The sequence below is a fragment of the Monopterus albus genome, unplaced genomic scaffold (genome assembly GCF_001952655.1).
Source record: "Monopterus albus unplaced genomic scaffold, M_albus_1.0 scaffold35.1, whole genome shotgun sequence".
NCBI lineage: Eukaryota > Metazoa > Chordata > Actinopteri > Synbranchiformes > Synbranchidae > Monopterus > Monopterus albus.
The window spans coordinates 166,330-181,830 of record NW_018127915.1 but is presented as its reverse complement, the minus strand read 5'-3'; the positions used below and the strand labels follow the sequence as shown (position 1 = coordinate 181,830).

General features: G+C 42.1%; 1 protein-coding gene across 4 annotated transcripts in view; it reads right to left on the bottom strand.

The window, feature by feature from the left end:
- Positions 1 to 601: 601 nt before the first annotated feature.
- Positions 602 to 15,501, bottom strand: part of LOC109958933 (protein shisa-9) — an 83,617-nt gene continuing 68,717 nt past the window's right edge. For all 4 annotated transcript variants that reach the window (XM_020597915.1, XM_020597918.1, XM_020597916.1 and 1 more), the window contains exons 4-5: positions 7,082 to 7,198; positions 602 to 2,276 (exon numbers count right to left, since the gene is read on the bottom strand). In XM_020597915.1, the coding sequence (XP_020453571.1) occupies positions 1,780 to 2,276; positions 7,082 to 7,198 (614 nt within the window). In that variant the 3' untranslated portion in view covers positions 602 to 1,779. The remainder of the gene's footprint in view (positions 2,277 to 7,081; positions 7,199 to 15,501) is intronic.

Here is a 15,501-nt window from a genome sequence, read left to right as displayed (position 1 = left end):
GAATTTGTACTTTCCACCTCTGTCTATTGAGAACCAAGGTGTTAGGTATTTTTAGTCAGATAGAAATTGGATAGATACTTTATGTATTAGAAATGTTTAGTGGAGATAGGATGTCTAGTTAGACTGTTAAATGCTTAGTCATGCTTATGAGTTTCTACAGGGTACATCTGGTCAAGGATAACTAGAGAGAAGAGTTGATGACTGTCAGCAGACAGGATGTTTAATATTATTATTATTACGACGTGTATAACTGTAGCCTTAGCCATAATATGTTCTTATGTTTAAGTCACAACATGTACTAGAGGTTGTGAGAATGTTGATTAAGTGGTGTGTAGCTAAAAACAGACACACACATTCACACGTTGATTTGCTTCATGTTTTGACTACTGCTATGACCAGCTGCAAAGCTGGTAACAGAGACGTCTCGGTTGACGTTTCTGTGTAGTATGGGGCTAGCCCAACCGAGGGGATATAATGTATAGGCCTGGTGGGTTCAGGGTCTTTCATCTTACATCTGCCTGTGTGCAGGATGGAGGTGCAAGATACCTGAGCGTGTAATGTTAATTTTACCTGTGATCCTTTGAATAAATCAGCACTGTTTTGAAGTTACTTGGACTGTCTCATCTCTCAGAGTTAGCATGGTAACAAGAACCAAAGACCAACAAAGGACTCCTGTACAGCAACGTCTATTAGGGAGAGCAGCAAGAGCCTCCTACAGGTTGTGTGTGATGCTGAGTTTGATTTCTCCAACATGCACCAGTGGCTGATATTCCTGTGACACACACAGTCTCACTGGATAAATGGTGTGGAGCTGAGAGGACGAGAGAACGCGGTGACTTTGCTGTGACCTTTGTAGACACGTGGAGTCTTTTGCCCTTCCTTAGACACATCCTGGGGTTTCTTTAGAGGTAAACATCTCCAGCCACTCAAAAGACAGTCACTGGAATTAACTGCTCAACATACCCTCAGAAACATCACCAAGGCTGCTGCTTATTCATCTCTCCAGTTTCTGGCGATTTGTGTGTGTGTGTGTGTGTGTGTGTGTGTGTGTCGGGGGGTGGGGGTCTCTGATACTGCCAGGAACATTCTGTAGTTTTTGACACGTGTGTATTGTGCATGAATGTGTGCAAATACTTCAGATCCTTCTCGACTCATTTGAACCTGGAACGAGATGAATAATCTTGCCCCTCCCAGCTCACCCCACCCTCCTGCCTGATATGAATTGCCAGGCTGACATCTCCAGAGGGTTGGACGGCAACGAGAGCTAACACATTGGCACTGTCTGTGCTGATGAGAAACCAAAGTCTAAGGTGAAACACTCCCCTACCAGCTGCCCTGACAGTCTCAGAATCTGGGCTCATTTGTGGAGGGAATTGTGTCTTTTATGTGGGATCAGAACCTTTGTGTGTGGTGGAGTGGTGCTACGAAGCAGTGCAGAGTGTCACAGAGGTGCAAGGGGTTGAGAGGAAGAGGAGAGAGCTGTGCCAGCAAACCTAGAGGCCACTCAATTATTTAGAAGAGTAGCCTGGTTCAAAAAGTCACAGCCGCCACCTGCCAGCCCACCACCTTCACAGCCTGTCCTACTGCTGCGTTGATCCATTGAGCTTCAAATTATATGAACATCACGCACATTATTATTGTCAACAATGATGAAGAAAATGCTGAAAATTCCAGATATTTGTCTCTCACCCACATGGCTGTGGATATAAAAGATATGAGTGTTTCTCTTACACCTCCACTTGTTCTTTTGTCTCTTCTTCTGTCTGTTCACCCCCATGTTCAGACTGTGACCTCTGTCTTGCTGTTGGTGTGCAGTCCCTTGTGCTTTGGGTGCATGTGTGGTGAGTGGCCGTAGCCCAGCGGCTGTGAGAAGAGCTCGGGCAGCGTCTCGATGCTGAACTGCCTCTTGTTGGAGTAGGCCTGGCGCCGGCTGTTCTGCTGGTGCAGCGGCTGATGCTGCTGCTGCTGGATGGGGTGGAGCTGCTGCCCCTGGAGGCCCATGTGGGAGACTGCAGGGTGCTGGACATGGCTCTTACTGGGGTCCCATGCTTTGAAGGCTGAGCTGGAGGTGAGTGGGTGGGTGTTGGTCTTGGAGATCTTAGGCTTGGGCATCTGGGGGGCGTTGATGGTGATGGCCAGTGGTGCATGGATATCGGGCGGCGGAAGAAAGGGCTTGTCCTTGGGGTGGAAGTTGATTGGCTGGAAAGTGGGAGGCGATTGGCGATGGGTGTAATCTACCATCGGGTAGCTCTTGTAGTAGTCTCTTGGAGTTGTGTCTAGATCATGGATGGGGGCAGAAAGGCAAGAGAAAGAGGGAAACACAGACAGACAGAGACATGGTTAAATTACAGCTGGTTAACAAAGTAGTCAGTCATTGTGTGTGTGTGTGCAGTTCTTACCTAGCCAACAATAGACTTCTTTATCAAAATCCACACTCACCAACAGGGGACATTTTGAAGTTTCATTGTTGGCCATGCTTTAAAAACATGCTGAAGTGTGTGTGTAATGATCAAATGAAGACATTCCAGCCCTGATGTCATCTGATATCATCTCACCTGATTAAAGTCACACAGGTAAGTAAGTAAAACCGATCAAGGCAAAGCAGAAGAATCCTGCTAGGTGTACTTTGTGTGTGTGCCCACGGGGATGCGAGTGTCTGCATCATATTTATTTAACCAAGCTCTGAACTGTCTGTGCACTGACCACAGAATTAAAAGTTCCAACAGCACAAGAGAGAAAACAAGCCAGACAAGGGATAAGCAGTGAGTCTGGGTGTTGGGCAAAATGGGAGATTAGTGGGAATAAAAATAGAGCAAGTTCAGCGCCTCATGTCATATTTGGTGCAAGCCCCCAGAGTGGAACTTGACTCTGCTGTTTGCTCACAACCGCTGCACCCCCACCCCCGCCTCATGCACACTCAGCCTACAGACACTAACAACCTTGTTTTTGGAGAGAAATAAGAGCTTGAGACTTGGTGTTTTCGGACAACGGGACCCAGCCGCTATCAGCCTGTATTGTGTTGTTAAGACAGTGGATGTGTGCCCATCACTACATTCCATACAGGAAAATAATAATATGATTATGTCACTAGACTGGTCAGAAGATGCATGACTGGTTGAGTTTAACTTGTTGTAATGAGTGTGACTGGCTCCTGACTGGCTATTTATATATGCATGTCTTGGTTTGGGTGCATGTGGGATGGAGAGTATTCTCCTCTGAAACATTAACTCACAAAACAACCAGTCAAGCTGCAGTTCACATGTACATCTGTCCAGACTTGTAAAATATATGTAGTGAAGATTTTGAAGGAATTTAATAAAAGTGTGTTTAAATTGAAGAAATCCCCTCAAGGCGTTCCTGATATATCCGTTCATGAGATTGGGATATAACAAAACCTCCATATGCCCTCTTTATTCATTTCTAATCATTTATACTAGATGAGATGAGTGTGGGAACCTTCTCAGTATATATGTATTTGCAGGAAACACTGGATGAAGTTGTCTCACATTCACACATGACAGGAAACCGTCCAGTGCTATCACAGTCTGGTAATTGCTTATTGAACACTTCAAATGTGTCTCCATTGCGTTACTCCAGGGCACTTCTGCTGAGAAAAAAGACGGAGTTACCGCTCATCATTCACTATCTCAGTAAAACGGTTGGAGCTGGTCCAGGGATTTAAATCCAGTCCCGCTTTACTGTCACCACAGCTGTTTTAACTGTTAATCTCAGAGGCTCTCGTTTCTCAAAACATAGCAAAACAACCTAAATATAGCGTGATTAACAGTTTAATAGTTTCTGGCATTTGTTGGTTTGTTCACAGCATAACTCAAAAAGTAATGAATAGATTTGGATGAGCTGGTTTATGGAACAATATAATTAGATTCTGGTACTGATCTGGATCATCGTCTGGATCCAGGAGTCGTTTAAAAGATGTTAGATGCGGCCAATTTCAATATTGTTTCTTCTAACTTCACACACAATGCCTAGTACGCTTAGACAAAAATTGCAAGGTAACATCCACATTCGATCTACCTCACACTGGAGGCGCCACAACCGTGGAATGGTTACGGTGCGGCACACCATGCATAAGCAGCACACACCAAAGTTGTAATATTCCAGATCTGCTGATCATCAGTGTAAAGATTTATCAGGCTCATGGAAAACAGGCTCCTGTGAAACAAGACATAATGCTACAGACTGCGACTACGATCAAATTCTAGTTAAAAGTCTGCTGACTCAGCAGGGGCGAACAGATCTGGTGTATCTTCAAAAGAAAACCGCCATTTGTGAAATATCATTTTTCTTGAATAACTTTCAAACTAATAAAGATATTAATGTGATTCCAAATGCTAGGGGAAGGTTTTCATGGTCCAGGAATCATACTGCTTTTATGTGGAATGACATTATGGGGAAGCTGAGCTGCCTTGAGGTCTGCGCTCTCGGAGTCCTGTCTAGAGCAACTGGTTTTGTTAATGAAACAAATCACAGGTACAGTAGAGGACCTACACAGATCTAAAAACTAATCAAAAAACATGGTGGAAGACAGCAGCTGATTTCAGCTAAAGTGAAATTGATTTTGCATCCCATAAATCTGCATCCTGCCACAGCATACTGCTGAGGTCTTTGAAGTTTTAATTCTCAAGATTTTCATGCAGTCATTTTTGATTATTTATGGTTAGTTTTGTATCAGCAATAGCCATTAAGTGCATTTAAATTCAGTAATTAAATACAGTTATTTTTATTATTTATGGTTAGTTTTGTATCAGCAAATAATAAATACAGTTATTTTTCTTGCCCTGTTTCACAGTGATGTCAGGGAGTAAACAGCACATTGCATTCTGGGATTAGCATCAGGTCTTATCCAAAATGGCAGCTGTCAAACAGAGAAAGTACAGAGTGAGGGGAGCTTCTCTGCCCACAAATAGTGATGTTCAGTGTCTTATCTGGTGGCTCTAGTGCAGAGGTTTTAGTGCTTCAAGCTATGAACGTGATAGTGTTAGTGTAGCTAACGTAGCTTAACTCAGCATTTGTTTAGACTTCTAGCTAATTGTACAATACATTATGATTAGGCATAGTTGAAATATATGATTTTATTTAAGGAATCTCAGTGTTCATAGATGCATTTTGTGCAGTTTAATTGTTTACAAGTTTTTGTAGGAACCATATTTGTTCATTGTGGGTGCTGTAGCCCTTGTCTTGGTCCGACACCCCACAGCTGAAGCTAGAGATGCAGAATTTGAAGTTAAACTGGTTCAAATCTCTGGACAGGACTGGAAAATCTGGGACGGCACAGAAACAATTAATTAATTACACTTTTCCTTCCACTAACAACTGCTGCTGCTGTCTGTCTGAGTGCTTCCACACATCTAGCCAGCAGAAGCACCTGACAGCAGAGTCCTCTGTGGCAGTATTACAGTACACACCTTCCTCTCCATCTGCTCCCTCTTGCTTGCTTTCCATGCTTTCCTTTGTATTTTATTTCATTTTCTTTAACAACAACAGCTTTTGCCGTCTGTTCTGCAGCAGCTCAAAGCGAGGCCTGGGGGCCCAATTTAGGCCACTGCATAAACTGAGACTTCTGAAGGATTTCAGAGTTTGACAGCGTACTGTATTCCGTCTGGTCTATTTTTAATGCCATTTAATGATATTTGAGCAGTTAGTGGCCTGACAGAACCTGCTCAGTATACAGTAACTCATTTTAATGTCTAACTGCTTAAACACAAGAGTTTCATATATAATCTATATGCTCTGATAGTTTCTGTTGCTTATCATGTAGACTTCATTTCAGACAGCGTGTTTTGTCCGTTTCATCACTTTTAACTTCCTGTATGGAAACCTGTAGTTATAATTCCCACAAACAAGTGTTTGTTAAGATATTGTTTATTTAATCCTAAAGAACAATGTTCCTCTTTCTATAGTGTCCCCAGTTGTGCTTGGGCTCTTGAATGTCTGACATTAATTAAAGATGTCAAGGACTCTTGGCCCAGAATGTGGAGTCCTAGTGCTGAGTCTAACTGTCCATCACACTCAGAACATCCCGGTTTTAATAGACAAAAACAAAAGTGAACAATTCATGAGTCTGTCTTTGTTGCTACATTCTCTAGGGTTATTTCCTCCTGCTCTGACAGTCTGTTCGCTCATTCTGTCCTCTGGCTTTCTCTCTGTCCTTTTCAGCATCTTTATCCCATTTTCTCACTGCTAGCCCGCCTCTCCTTATTTCAATTCTTTCATTAAGACAGATACATCAGAACTGCTTGCCCAGAATGCTAGCTGCTTCTCCACCTGGCACAGGTTTTTCCTTTTCAGTGTGTATAATACTGTAGGCCAACTTCTTAAAAGGTTTCCAATCTTGTATTTATGCTGCTGCTCATTTCACAAACGAATGCTCTGCTAACAGCTTCTCCCTCATACTCCTATGCATTGCAGCACACTCAAAGTGCTTTCACAGTGTTTGGCCATTCATTCTCCCATATTCACTTCACAGTGTTTGGCCATTCATTCTCCCACATTCACTCACTGGTGACATCATCGGGAGCAACTGGGGGATCAGTGTCTTGCTCAAGGACACTTCGCCATGTGGACTGGACAAGCCAGGAATCAAACCTCTAATCTTCCGGTTAGGAGACGACCTGCTTGGCCTCCTGAGCTACAGCCGCCATAACTTGTGAGCAGCATAACTTGGTCATAGCATTTACATCAAGGCTGCTGTAATGTGGCCACACGGAGGTTGAGGAAACTAGGAATCAGCCACAGCACTCAAACCTGAATCATGATCCAGCATGGCTGGATGTGAGACCTTATGGGTGCTTGCTCTCCCTTGTGCATCGGTATATGGACATAGTTTTTTCCATCATCCCAGTTCAGGTTTGTTGATACTGTACAATATTTGGCATCACTGGCCTGTGTCCAGTATCTGTCCTATTCGGTCCACAAGTACTTTAATCCATCATTTACTCACTATGGATTATCAGGCATAATGTGTGAATATGTATTCAAACATGCAGATGTGGTCGTAAAGGAGAATGTCATTGTGTAGCCAGTTGGTGAGAGTGTGTGTCTTGTGTGTGACGCTACTCACCCACAGCCTTAAGCGTGGTGTACTTGTTGAAGCCGATTCCCAGGTTGTTATGAGGGTGAGACAAAGCCATGGCTGGACCCAGGGGAGACAAAGTGGCATTGTTCAAATGGTTGTGACCTAGGAGAGAGATGCAAACACACACACACAAACAGAAACAAATTTGAAACAAATACCTGAAATCCAGATGGAAACAAAACAAGTCAATCTATGTTTCCATCAGCTCATGTTGTGAGATTAGAGTCCAGAGGGAGTTGCAACATTACACCAGTAAAGATCACCAGTGTGTCCTCCTCGGTCACTCTGGTACATCTGGGCCTTCATGGACCGATTCTGACATTTGTTTTATTCATTTTGTGAGACTTCAGTTAAAGGAAAAACGTCATCTTGAAGGCATCGTACTGTATATTGCTCCTAAAACTCCGTATTTTTCAGCATTAATGGAGCCGTCACAGAAGTGTACGTTACCTTTGCTGAGGGCAATGACAAAACCCACAAAGGCACAGTAATTATCACCTGAGCCTACAGTTCCCTTCAACTCTACGGAGCGTTAGCATCTTTGAGCTCATTGTTCTGGTTTTCCAACTTGACTCCTCAGTTTCAATGCCGTGAACAAAGTTAGACAAAGTGAGAAAACTGTGGAACATTTTGCGGCTGCCGAGCCCAGTCTTTACTTGAAGGTCATAAAAGAGTTAAAAACAACTAGTTGCTTCATCTAATGTTGCTCCATGACTGCTGGATGTTTAAAAAGGCAGCTGCTTGACAGATTGATACCGCAGGTTTAGTAAATGTCAGTGGTGACATTTTTGCATAAAAGTGTAAATAAAATGAAGTCTACATTTTTAAACAATCAAACAATCAGAAGCTACAAACTGGTGTTTGTGGCATTATCTTGTTCCAGAAACATGGGACAACAGTTCATTAAAGAATGAGCCACCAGTGTTGTGTTCTGAAATGTTCCAAATATCATCTTAACTTTTAAAACCCTCCAAGCTCAGAAGAAACAAGGTCAGGCCAGGATGACCTCACTCTGAAAGTCTAAGACTTAAACTGTTCCCACAGGGGAATACAAGTACACACACACAGGCATAATCAAACACGCCAACCCAACGCCCACATGCACCAGCCCCATGATGACTGAGACGCTTCAGTGAGAATCAGGCAAGGGGCAAATAGGAGAGCGAGGTGGAGAGAGTGGGCGAGGCAGGGAGAAAGCCAGGGAGCGAGAGATGTGACACCAGTGCTGGCTGATTGGATTAGAAATAGATCTTCACCTCCCCATGTAATTGATATGCAGCGATGACACGCTGTGTGCGGCGCAGGGTGCACGGAGGCACAACCGTGTGTTGTAATTTCATGCAAGTGTAGCTCCATGCGTGTGTAACACGGGACTTGTTATTGTCTTAAGTGAAGCCCTGGTACCAGCTGCTCGCCCCTCTCACTCATGTACTTCCAGAATAGAAATGTAAAGGTGCGTAATGTCATTCAGCCACCCAAACAAAAACATATTAAAAGTTGCCCGTAGATGCTCTAATACTTAACAACCACACTTTGAGCGCACGACATTCGAATGTTATTTGCAAGTGTTGGATCAGGTGAGAACAGAAAGGAAGAAAGAGACAGTAAAAGGTGATTTTGTTGATTTTGTCAAACAAAAACCACTAAGTGTCTCAAACTTTCATGATTCCTCTTTTCTATCCAGTGGATGAAAGTTATGTTTGACAGAAACTTGTGTTCTGACGGGTGTGAAAAGCCCAGTTTGGGTAAGTCTTCTGGAAATGAATATTATTCTATGTACGGAGGGTGTAGGGTGTAAGGATGTGTGTGTGTGTTGGCAGCAGAGCACTGCTGGGTGATGGCCTAATTCAGGAGGGCTCAACTTCAAAGAGGCTGATTGCTGCAAGGGCTTCAGCCAGCCTTACTCTGACATGACTACCATCACACAGGAAAGAGGAAGAAAGGAGGGAGAGAGAAAGAGAGTCCCGTGTTGTTTAATGCATAAACAAGTCTTAGAAGCTACACAGACTGACATGAGTGTGCTTATGGGACTGTAACTGGGCAAACAGCCAAGTAGCATATCTGTCACACGGTTTCATGCACAGTAACTGTAGGAGAGACAGGGAGGAAAGGAACAAACTAGGACTAACAGGCCAGGGAAGGTCAGAGGAGGCCATGAAGGAGAAGTTTACTTTATAACACACGTTGGATCAATAGCTTTTGACTTGCCACATTTTCTTTCCTGAGGATGTACCAATAAAGGAGTGCACCAGATGATAGGGAGACTGGTCAGCATGCTGGCCGGTGTATATATTATATTATTAAAACAAAAAAACAAAATTATATATGATCTGCAAAGTGTGAAAACTACAATTTGTAGCAACTCCTTTATTGTAATTATATACTGGTATACTGGTTGACTTAGTTTAGTATAAACTGGGGGGAGCAGTTAACTGGCTCTTCCCAGAGGTAACAAAATCTGCAACACACCTCTAAAGCTCTGGTATATTTGGTTTGTATAATCTATAGAAAAACTGACGTGTAAAAATGGCAGTGTTTGGTTTTACACAGATTATTCTTGGTGTTTAAAAGTCAAACTTGTTTCCTAAGAGTCCAACTGTTCCGTTAAATAACATGATGATGACATTTTGCCACTATGTATGGTGCGCAATCACAAAATCACTGCCCTCTATTTGCAGGGTAAATGAGGACCTATCCCTGAACAACACCATTATTTTCTGCCTTTCGTTCACACGTTGCAGGCATTGAACTCTGTCTGCCTGTGTGCTAAGCACTTTACACAATGCAGTGGACACTATACATCTACACACACATATACTATCCTAGGAATAAACAGAGGGGACATGATACAGACACGCTGGATTGGTCCTAAACATGGGATGGTCTGTGCTTTTATCTGTCTCAGTGGAGAGATATGGGGGAGGCCACACTGAGCACAGAGTGGAAAAGAAAAGTGACTAAAATGGCTGCACGTATTTGTCATTTTCTGAGAAAATATCTGGCTCTTTAGCAACCAAATGCACCACTGTGTTCCCCAGCAAGTTGCTAATGTTGTCTGTCTGGTGTTTGGTTGTTAGAGCCGTGTACAGGGTTTTCTAGCTAAAGAACAGCTGTCTGCTGTGGCCGAAAGCAGGGATAATGAGTGCAAAATGACAGTGAGACTGAACCAAAATGGAACCATTATGAGCCCTGAAAGATGAGGAGAGATGTCCTACACACTCCACAGTCATTTGATCCATTGTTAATACAAAAATACTGATTAGTGCAGCATAAGGAACGTTCATTACTGACAAAGGTCATAGCACTCGGTATAATAATAGCCAGATTTGTGCAATCTGTGTTAATACGGTTAATAATACGTCACAAAAATGGGAATAAAAGATGGGAAGAGTAAAGGCTAATAGAATGTAAATGGAGAGAGTGACAGGGGAATGGAAGAAAGCGACGAACAGATGGGAGACAGATGAAGGAAAGTGAACAGGAAAGAGCTGAGCAGAGCTGGTTTACATCTGTTTTTAGCACCATAGACAGCATCATTAGCCATAAAACAGTCCTAAATCATCAACCCTCGACTTTACCGGAGTCTAAGTAACAGAACATGAACAGACACTTATTTTGTTGTCATCAAAATGGTTGGTTATCTTATTTTGATTACAGTGTATTCTTTTTTCATTTAATTCTGTCCTTTATCCTTACAGCACTCTACATCCTCTGTATATCTGGTTGGTTATCCTGCCAGGCACCATTTATTGATTTGTTGTAGCATCCAATGTATTTTTAGTTGTAACTTTCTCAAATACGGTCTCCGTTTGCGACCGAAAGCTGCTGTGGGTACCTTCTCTGCCATAGCTCGCTGCCTTTAGCTGTAAAAACAGAGCAGTGACATGTCTGCCTGCAACTGCAAGGCCTTGTGGGAGACTCTTGGCTCATGCAACGAGTGCAAGGGCAGAGTGAGTGCAAGTAGGTGGTGAGATTGACAGGCAGGTAGAGCATCCAGTGGTTTTTCTCAGGTTAGGTTAATGATTGGTCAGGCTTTTTTCAGCCCTGCTGCTGCCACAGATGATGGCTTTGTTTCTTTATGTTGTCAGTGCATTTAATGTGCTCATCGCCGTTGGACCAAACTCAAGGCAATATTAACTGGAAGCATTTTTTGTGGTAACCTTAAACTCAGTTGTACTCACAATGTCTGAATGTGATATTAGTGCTCGTCTGTGCCTGCGTTTCATGAGGGTGTATGTTTTTTTTGTCTTTGCATGTGTGCGTTATGTAACAGTGAAGCAAACCATGAGTGAAACCTTTTTCCTATTATTTCTGTTTCATTATCTACAAAGAGCTGCTTTTCACCCAGGAAACCCCCCCCCCCCCCCCGCCAGAGTCACCATGACTCATTCTTTCCCTTTCTCTCTCTAATTGTTCTCTAAATCACAACAAAGCACAGCCCTGGCCGCCGCTGAGGATTCAGTTCCTCAAAAGAGGTCATTGTACTCCAGCCATCCAGAACTCACTCGCTAAGCCACATTTATGGATGTTTTCTGTGCATTTAAAAAAAAAAATTGATGTGTTTGTGAGAAATCAGTTATAATAATACATCATTTTAAATGTCTGTGTGCATCAGTACATATGCAGTTTGTGTATGTGTGTGTTGCATAATCATCCCTAGCTCCCTTTAACAGCTGAAGAAAAGTGGAGAGGTAAAGAAACTGTTATGCAACAGGACTCAATCCAGGTCCCATTCAACTAGAGTGCTTGAATGAATCTTTCCTGAAAAACTAAATCACAAGAAGTGCCTCAGACTTGAGGTCCGGATTCATTATATGACACCTATTCTAATTGGCTGGGGGTGAACATGAGGCATCGCCTCCAGCCAATCAGAGTAAGTGCTAATACTACTTTTATGCTAATTACTTCAGAAACAGCTGCTGGAGGACAGAGGGGAATCTGGGCTGTTTATAAAGATGAATTTCAAGAAATCTAAACAAGTTAGGTAATTAAAATGTCACAGATGTGATACACTCACTATTTATACTAATTGGTCATAAAGGACCATAATACCACCTCTTTAAACGAGCGCTGAAACATCACGCAGAACCTCGACAGATGCACAGAAATTCCTAAAAATCCTTGAACAAGCTGGATTTCCCTCACAGCCTTCTCTCTTTGTACCATTACATTTTCTATAAGGCATTACACATTTCTAAATCTCTGTGAAGGGCAGTCACACTACGTCTCCTTCACTTTAGCTGCAGAACTAATGAATTAATAATAACCAGTCTGGTAGATCTGTGTTCGTGTGTGGTTTTGTTTGTGAATAAAAAGTATGCATGTGTAGGTGCGTGCACACAGGTACACACCTCCCTCCTTACTTGGAGAACTAGTGAATTATTGAGCTAATCTGAGTGTTGAACATGCCCTTTCATCACAGAGGCCAAGCAGCCCCCAGAGCTCCACTTCACACTCACAAATGTCTGAAACTGAAACCAAAGGCTACGAGAGGCTCAGACCGTTTGAAGTCAGACACGACGTCCCTTATTTAAGCAGAGCTGGATTTTTATTTTTTCAGAAACATTACAGTATTTACGTGACTGCTGCATTGCACGAGCCACTACAGACTTGCACAGTTAAGTGTTATAAAACCTTATTAAGAGCTGATGGAGGCTTTTATTTTCCACTTTCAGGTTGATTTCCTCTCCTCACTAAAACCCGACTGTCCAGCTGCCAAAATCCAGCTTAATGAGTGGTGCCGAAAAGCGCTTGGTAGACTTTTCCCCTCAGGCTACATACAGTCTGCAAGACCCACGGATGTATTAAGGAGAACTGGATACCAGATTACAAGATGGAGCACATTCTTCCCACTGAAGGTTTTTTGGCACATAAAACTCAACTTTGTATGCTCTGTGTTCACCATTACAAATATAAAACTTTCAAGGATTAAAAGTTCATAATACAGAGTGATAATTGACCTCATTTACAGTTCCAAGGTGTCCTGTCACAGCACTGCAAGTGGCCACTGTTTTCCTGGTGGCGGTGCAGTATTCAGTTGTCCTAATACATCCTTATTGCTGGGGGTTGTTGTGGCTGTACGCAGCCTGAGAGGAGGGTTAAAGGCACCACTCAGGCCTAAAAAAAGGGTCAAATCAATATTATCTGCTGCTGGCTAACTATCAGGCTTGTGGGTGGGGTTAGGAATGATCTTTTTCCTTGTCTTCCAGTCTCAGCTTTTTTTAGTTAGGTGGCTGACTTTGTTACATCTAAAGTGTAAGAGAGTGTTTTAGTATCCAGAGTGTTTCACCACCTCCTCCATCCACACAAAGGAATCTACAAATTAATTCCTTTTCAAAATTAAACAATACACTTATTTTCTTTCTGTTGTTCTTGTGCGTTGCAGTGTTGCCTTTCTGCTTGTTTTTTTTATGTCCAGTACTCTTTGGGGACGGTCTTAGGTTTCTGTCCAGATGTATTATCTTGTTGTTTTTATATTTCTTTTATGGAACAAACCAACTGACTCTTTCTGTTCTGTCACTGAGAGAATCTGGAAATTTACTGTGTATTATTGTCATTAGTACTGAAAAAGAATAACTTCAATTTTGCACATTACCTCTGATCTTATGTATTTTTTCAGAAGAATACTCATAGAAAAGACCTCATGCAGGTATGTCATAGCTGAAAAGAGCTAAATCAAAGTCTCTGACATGCGTTGTAGATCTTTAAAAAACAGACAATCTGTACTGCAGTATGATTCCATACTGTTCTGTACAAGAGAAAAGGCCTGGCATGACATTTAAAACCTCTTCATCCATAAACCCACTTAAGCTGTGGCCACAGGTGAATCCTTTATTCATAAAAGAGGTGAAGAAAAAAATTAATCGATGCATATTGTCCATTAAATCTAATATCTTACATGTTGACCGCGGGGAGGCATGTCTCTTTTCAATGATTTAAGTGTTGTCCAAGGGGCAGAAAAATGGTTTAACCCTTTGATTCATAAGCTGTAGGTTAGGAATCAGTGTTATTTTCACTTCAAAATAAAATATGCATCAGGTAGAAATAACAGAAATAAGTTTTTTAGCATCATTTTAATCAGGCTTGAATTAAAACGTAGTTTCTTTTTTTGTGACAAAAACAAAAATGTTAAATCTGGATGTTTGCTAGAGAGTGTGCAGAGTAAAGCCTTTCACTGTGTAGCTCTTATAAGAAATCAGGGTTGAAAAGAAAACACATCGCCAGTGTCACTGAATCCGCACACAAACAAAAACAAGAGCGTCAAGCATGGACCAAATTATTTATGTATGCATCCTGACAGGAAGAAAGGGCATGGGATATGCATAGTAGTTTCTCTATGAAATATTACTGACTAGACCTGCAGCCAAATGAATGCACTAAAGGATAAAAAATAGAGAAGAGGAGACGAGATGCATAGGAGAAGAGAGGGAGGGTGCTGGAGGTGGATAATGGAGACAAAGAGGTATGATGAAGTTTTCAGCTCAACTTAGAGAAAGTAAGATGAGGAAACAGACCAGTGAGAGAGGCTGGGTGAAGGAATGAACAGAGAAGGCAGAAAAATGAATAACGACTGATGTGAAAGTGATACACAGGAAAAAGTGGGGGAGAACGTGTGTGTGTGTGTGTGTGTGTGTAGATGTTGTACTTGCTGTCACTTTACCAGAGCAGCCTGGGATCAGTGTCACTGTAATAGTTCTGCCTAATGAAGTCAACACAATCTCTCCGGTGTAATTTGATGTGTAACTGTTGATGACAGTCACACTCAACTGTGTATGTGTAGGTTTATCCAAAGCTGAGTGACCCTCTACTTGTTAGCAGGATGCTCCTAATTTACTTGACAACCATCAAAAGTCCCACAGAATCTCCCACAAACACACACATGAATGTCTGCACAACTGGACTCAGTCTTACTTACACATAAGCAAACACACACATTACACTGACTGGGCATGTTTTTTTTTTAAAAATGTTTAAAAGACATAAAAGATTCAGCAGCGATGGGTGTCTGACTGCTCCACTATCAAGATCTTTTGTATTTAATGGGCACTGACAATAAAAAATGGGAAAAGCGAAAGAACTTTATAAGTGTTTTGTTGGACATTTACTAAACCATTGCAGTCTGGGTGTGTGGACATTTGCCCTCCCCTGTCTGATCTGGAGCTGAAATGATTACCGAATTTATTATTTAAGTTTCTTCTCAAAATGTGAAAACTGATGTTGATACAAAAGCATCAGTGGACAGGGTTGAAGGGGAGTGAAAGACAAAGAGAGAGACAAGGAGATAAGACAATAACTGCATATAAATGTGGACAAAACGTTTATCACACCCCAGGTGAAAGAACATTTCAGCGTGGGTTGGTGCTTGCACAAAACTATTCTTTATCTATCTAAAAGAATTTGTAGGG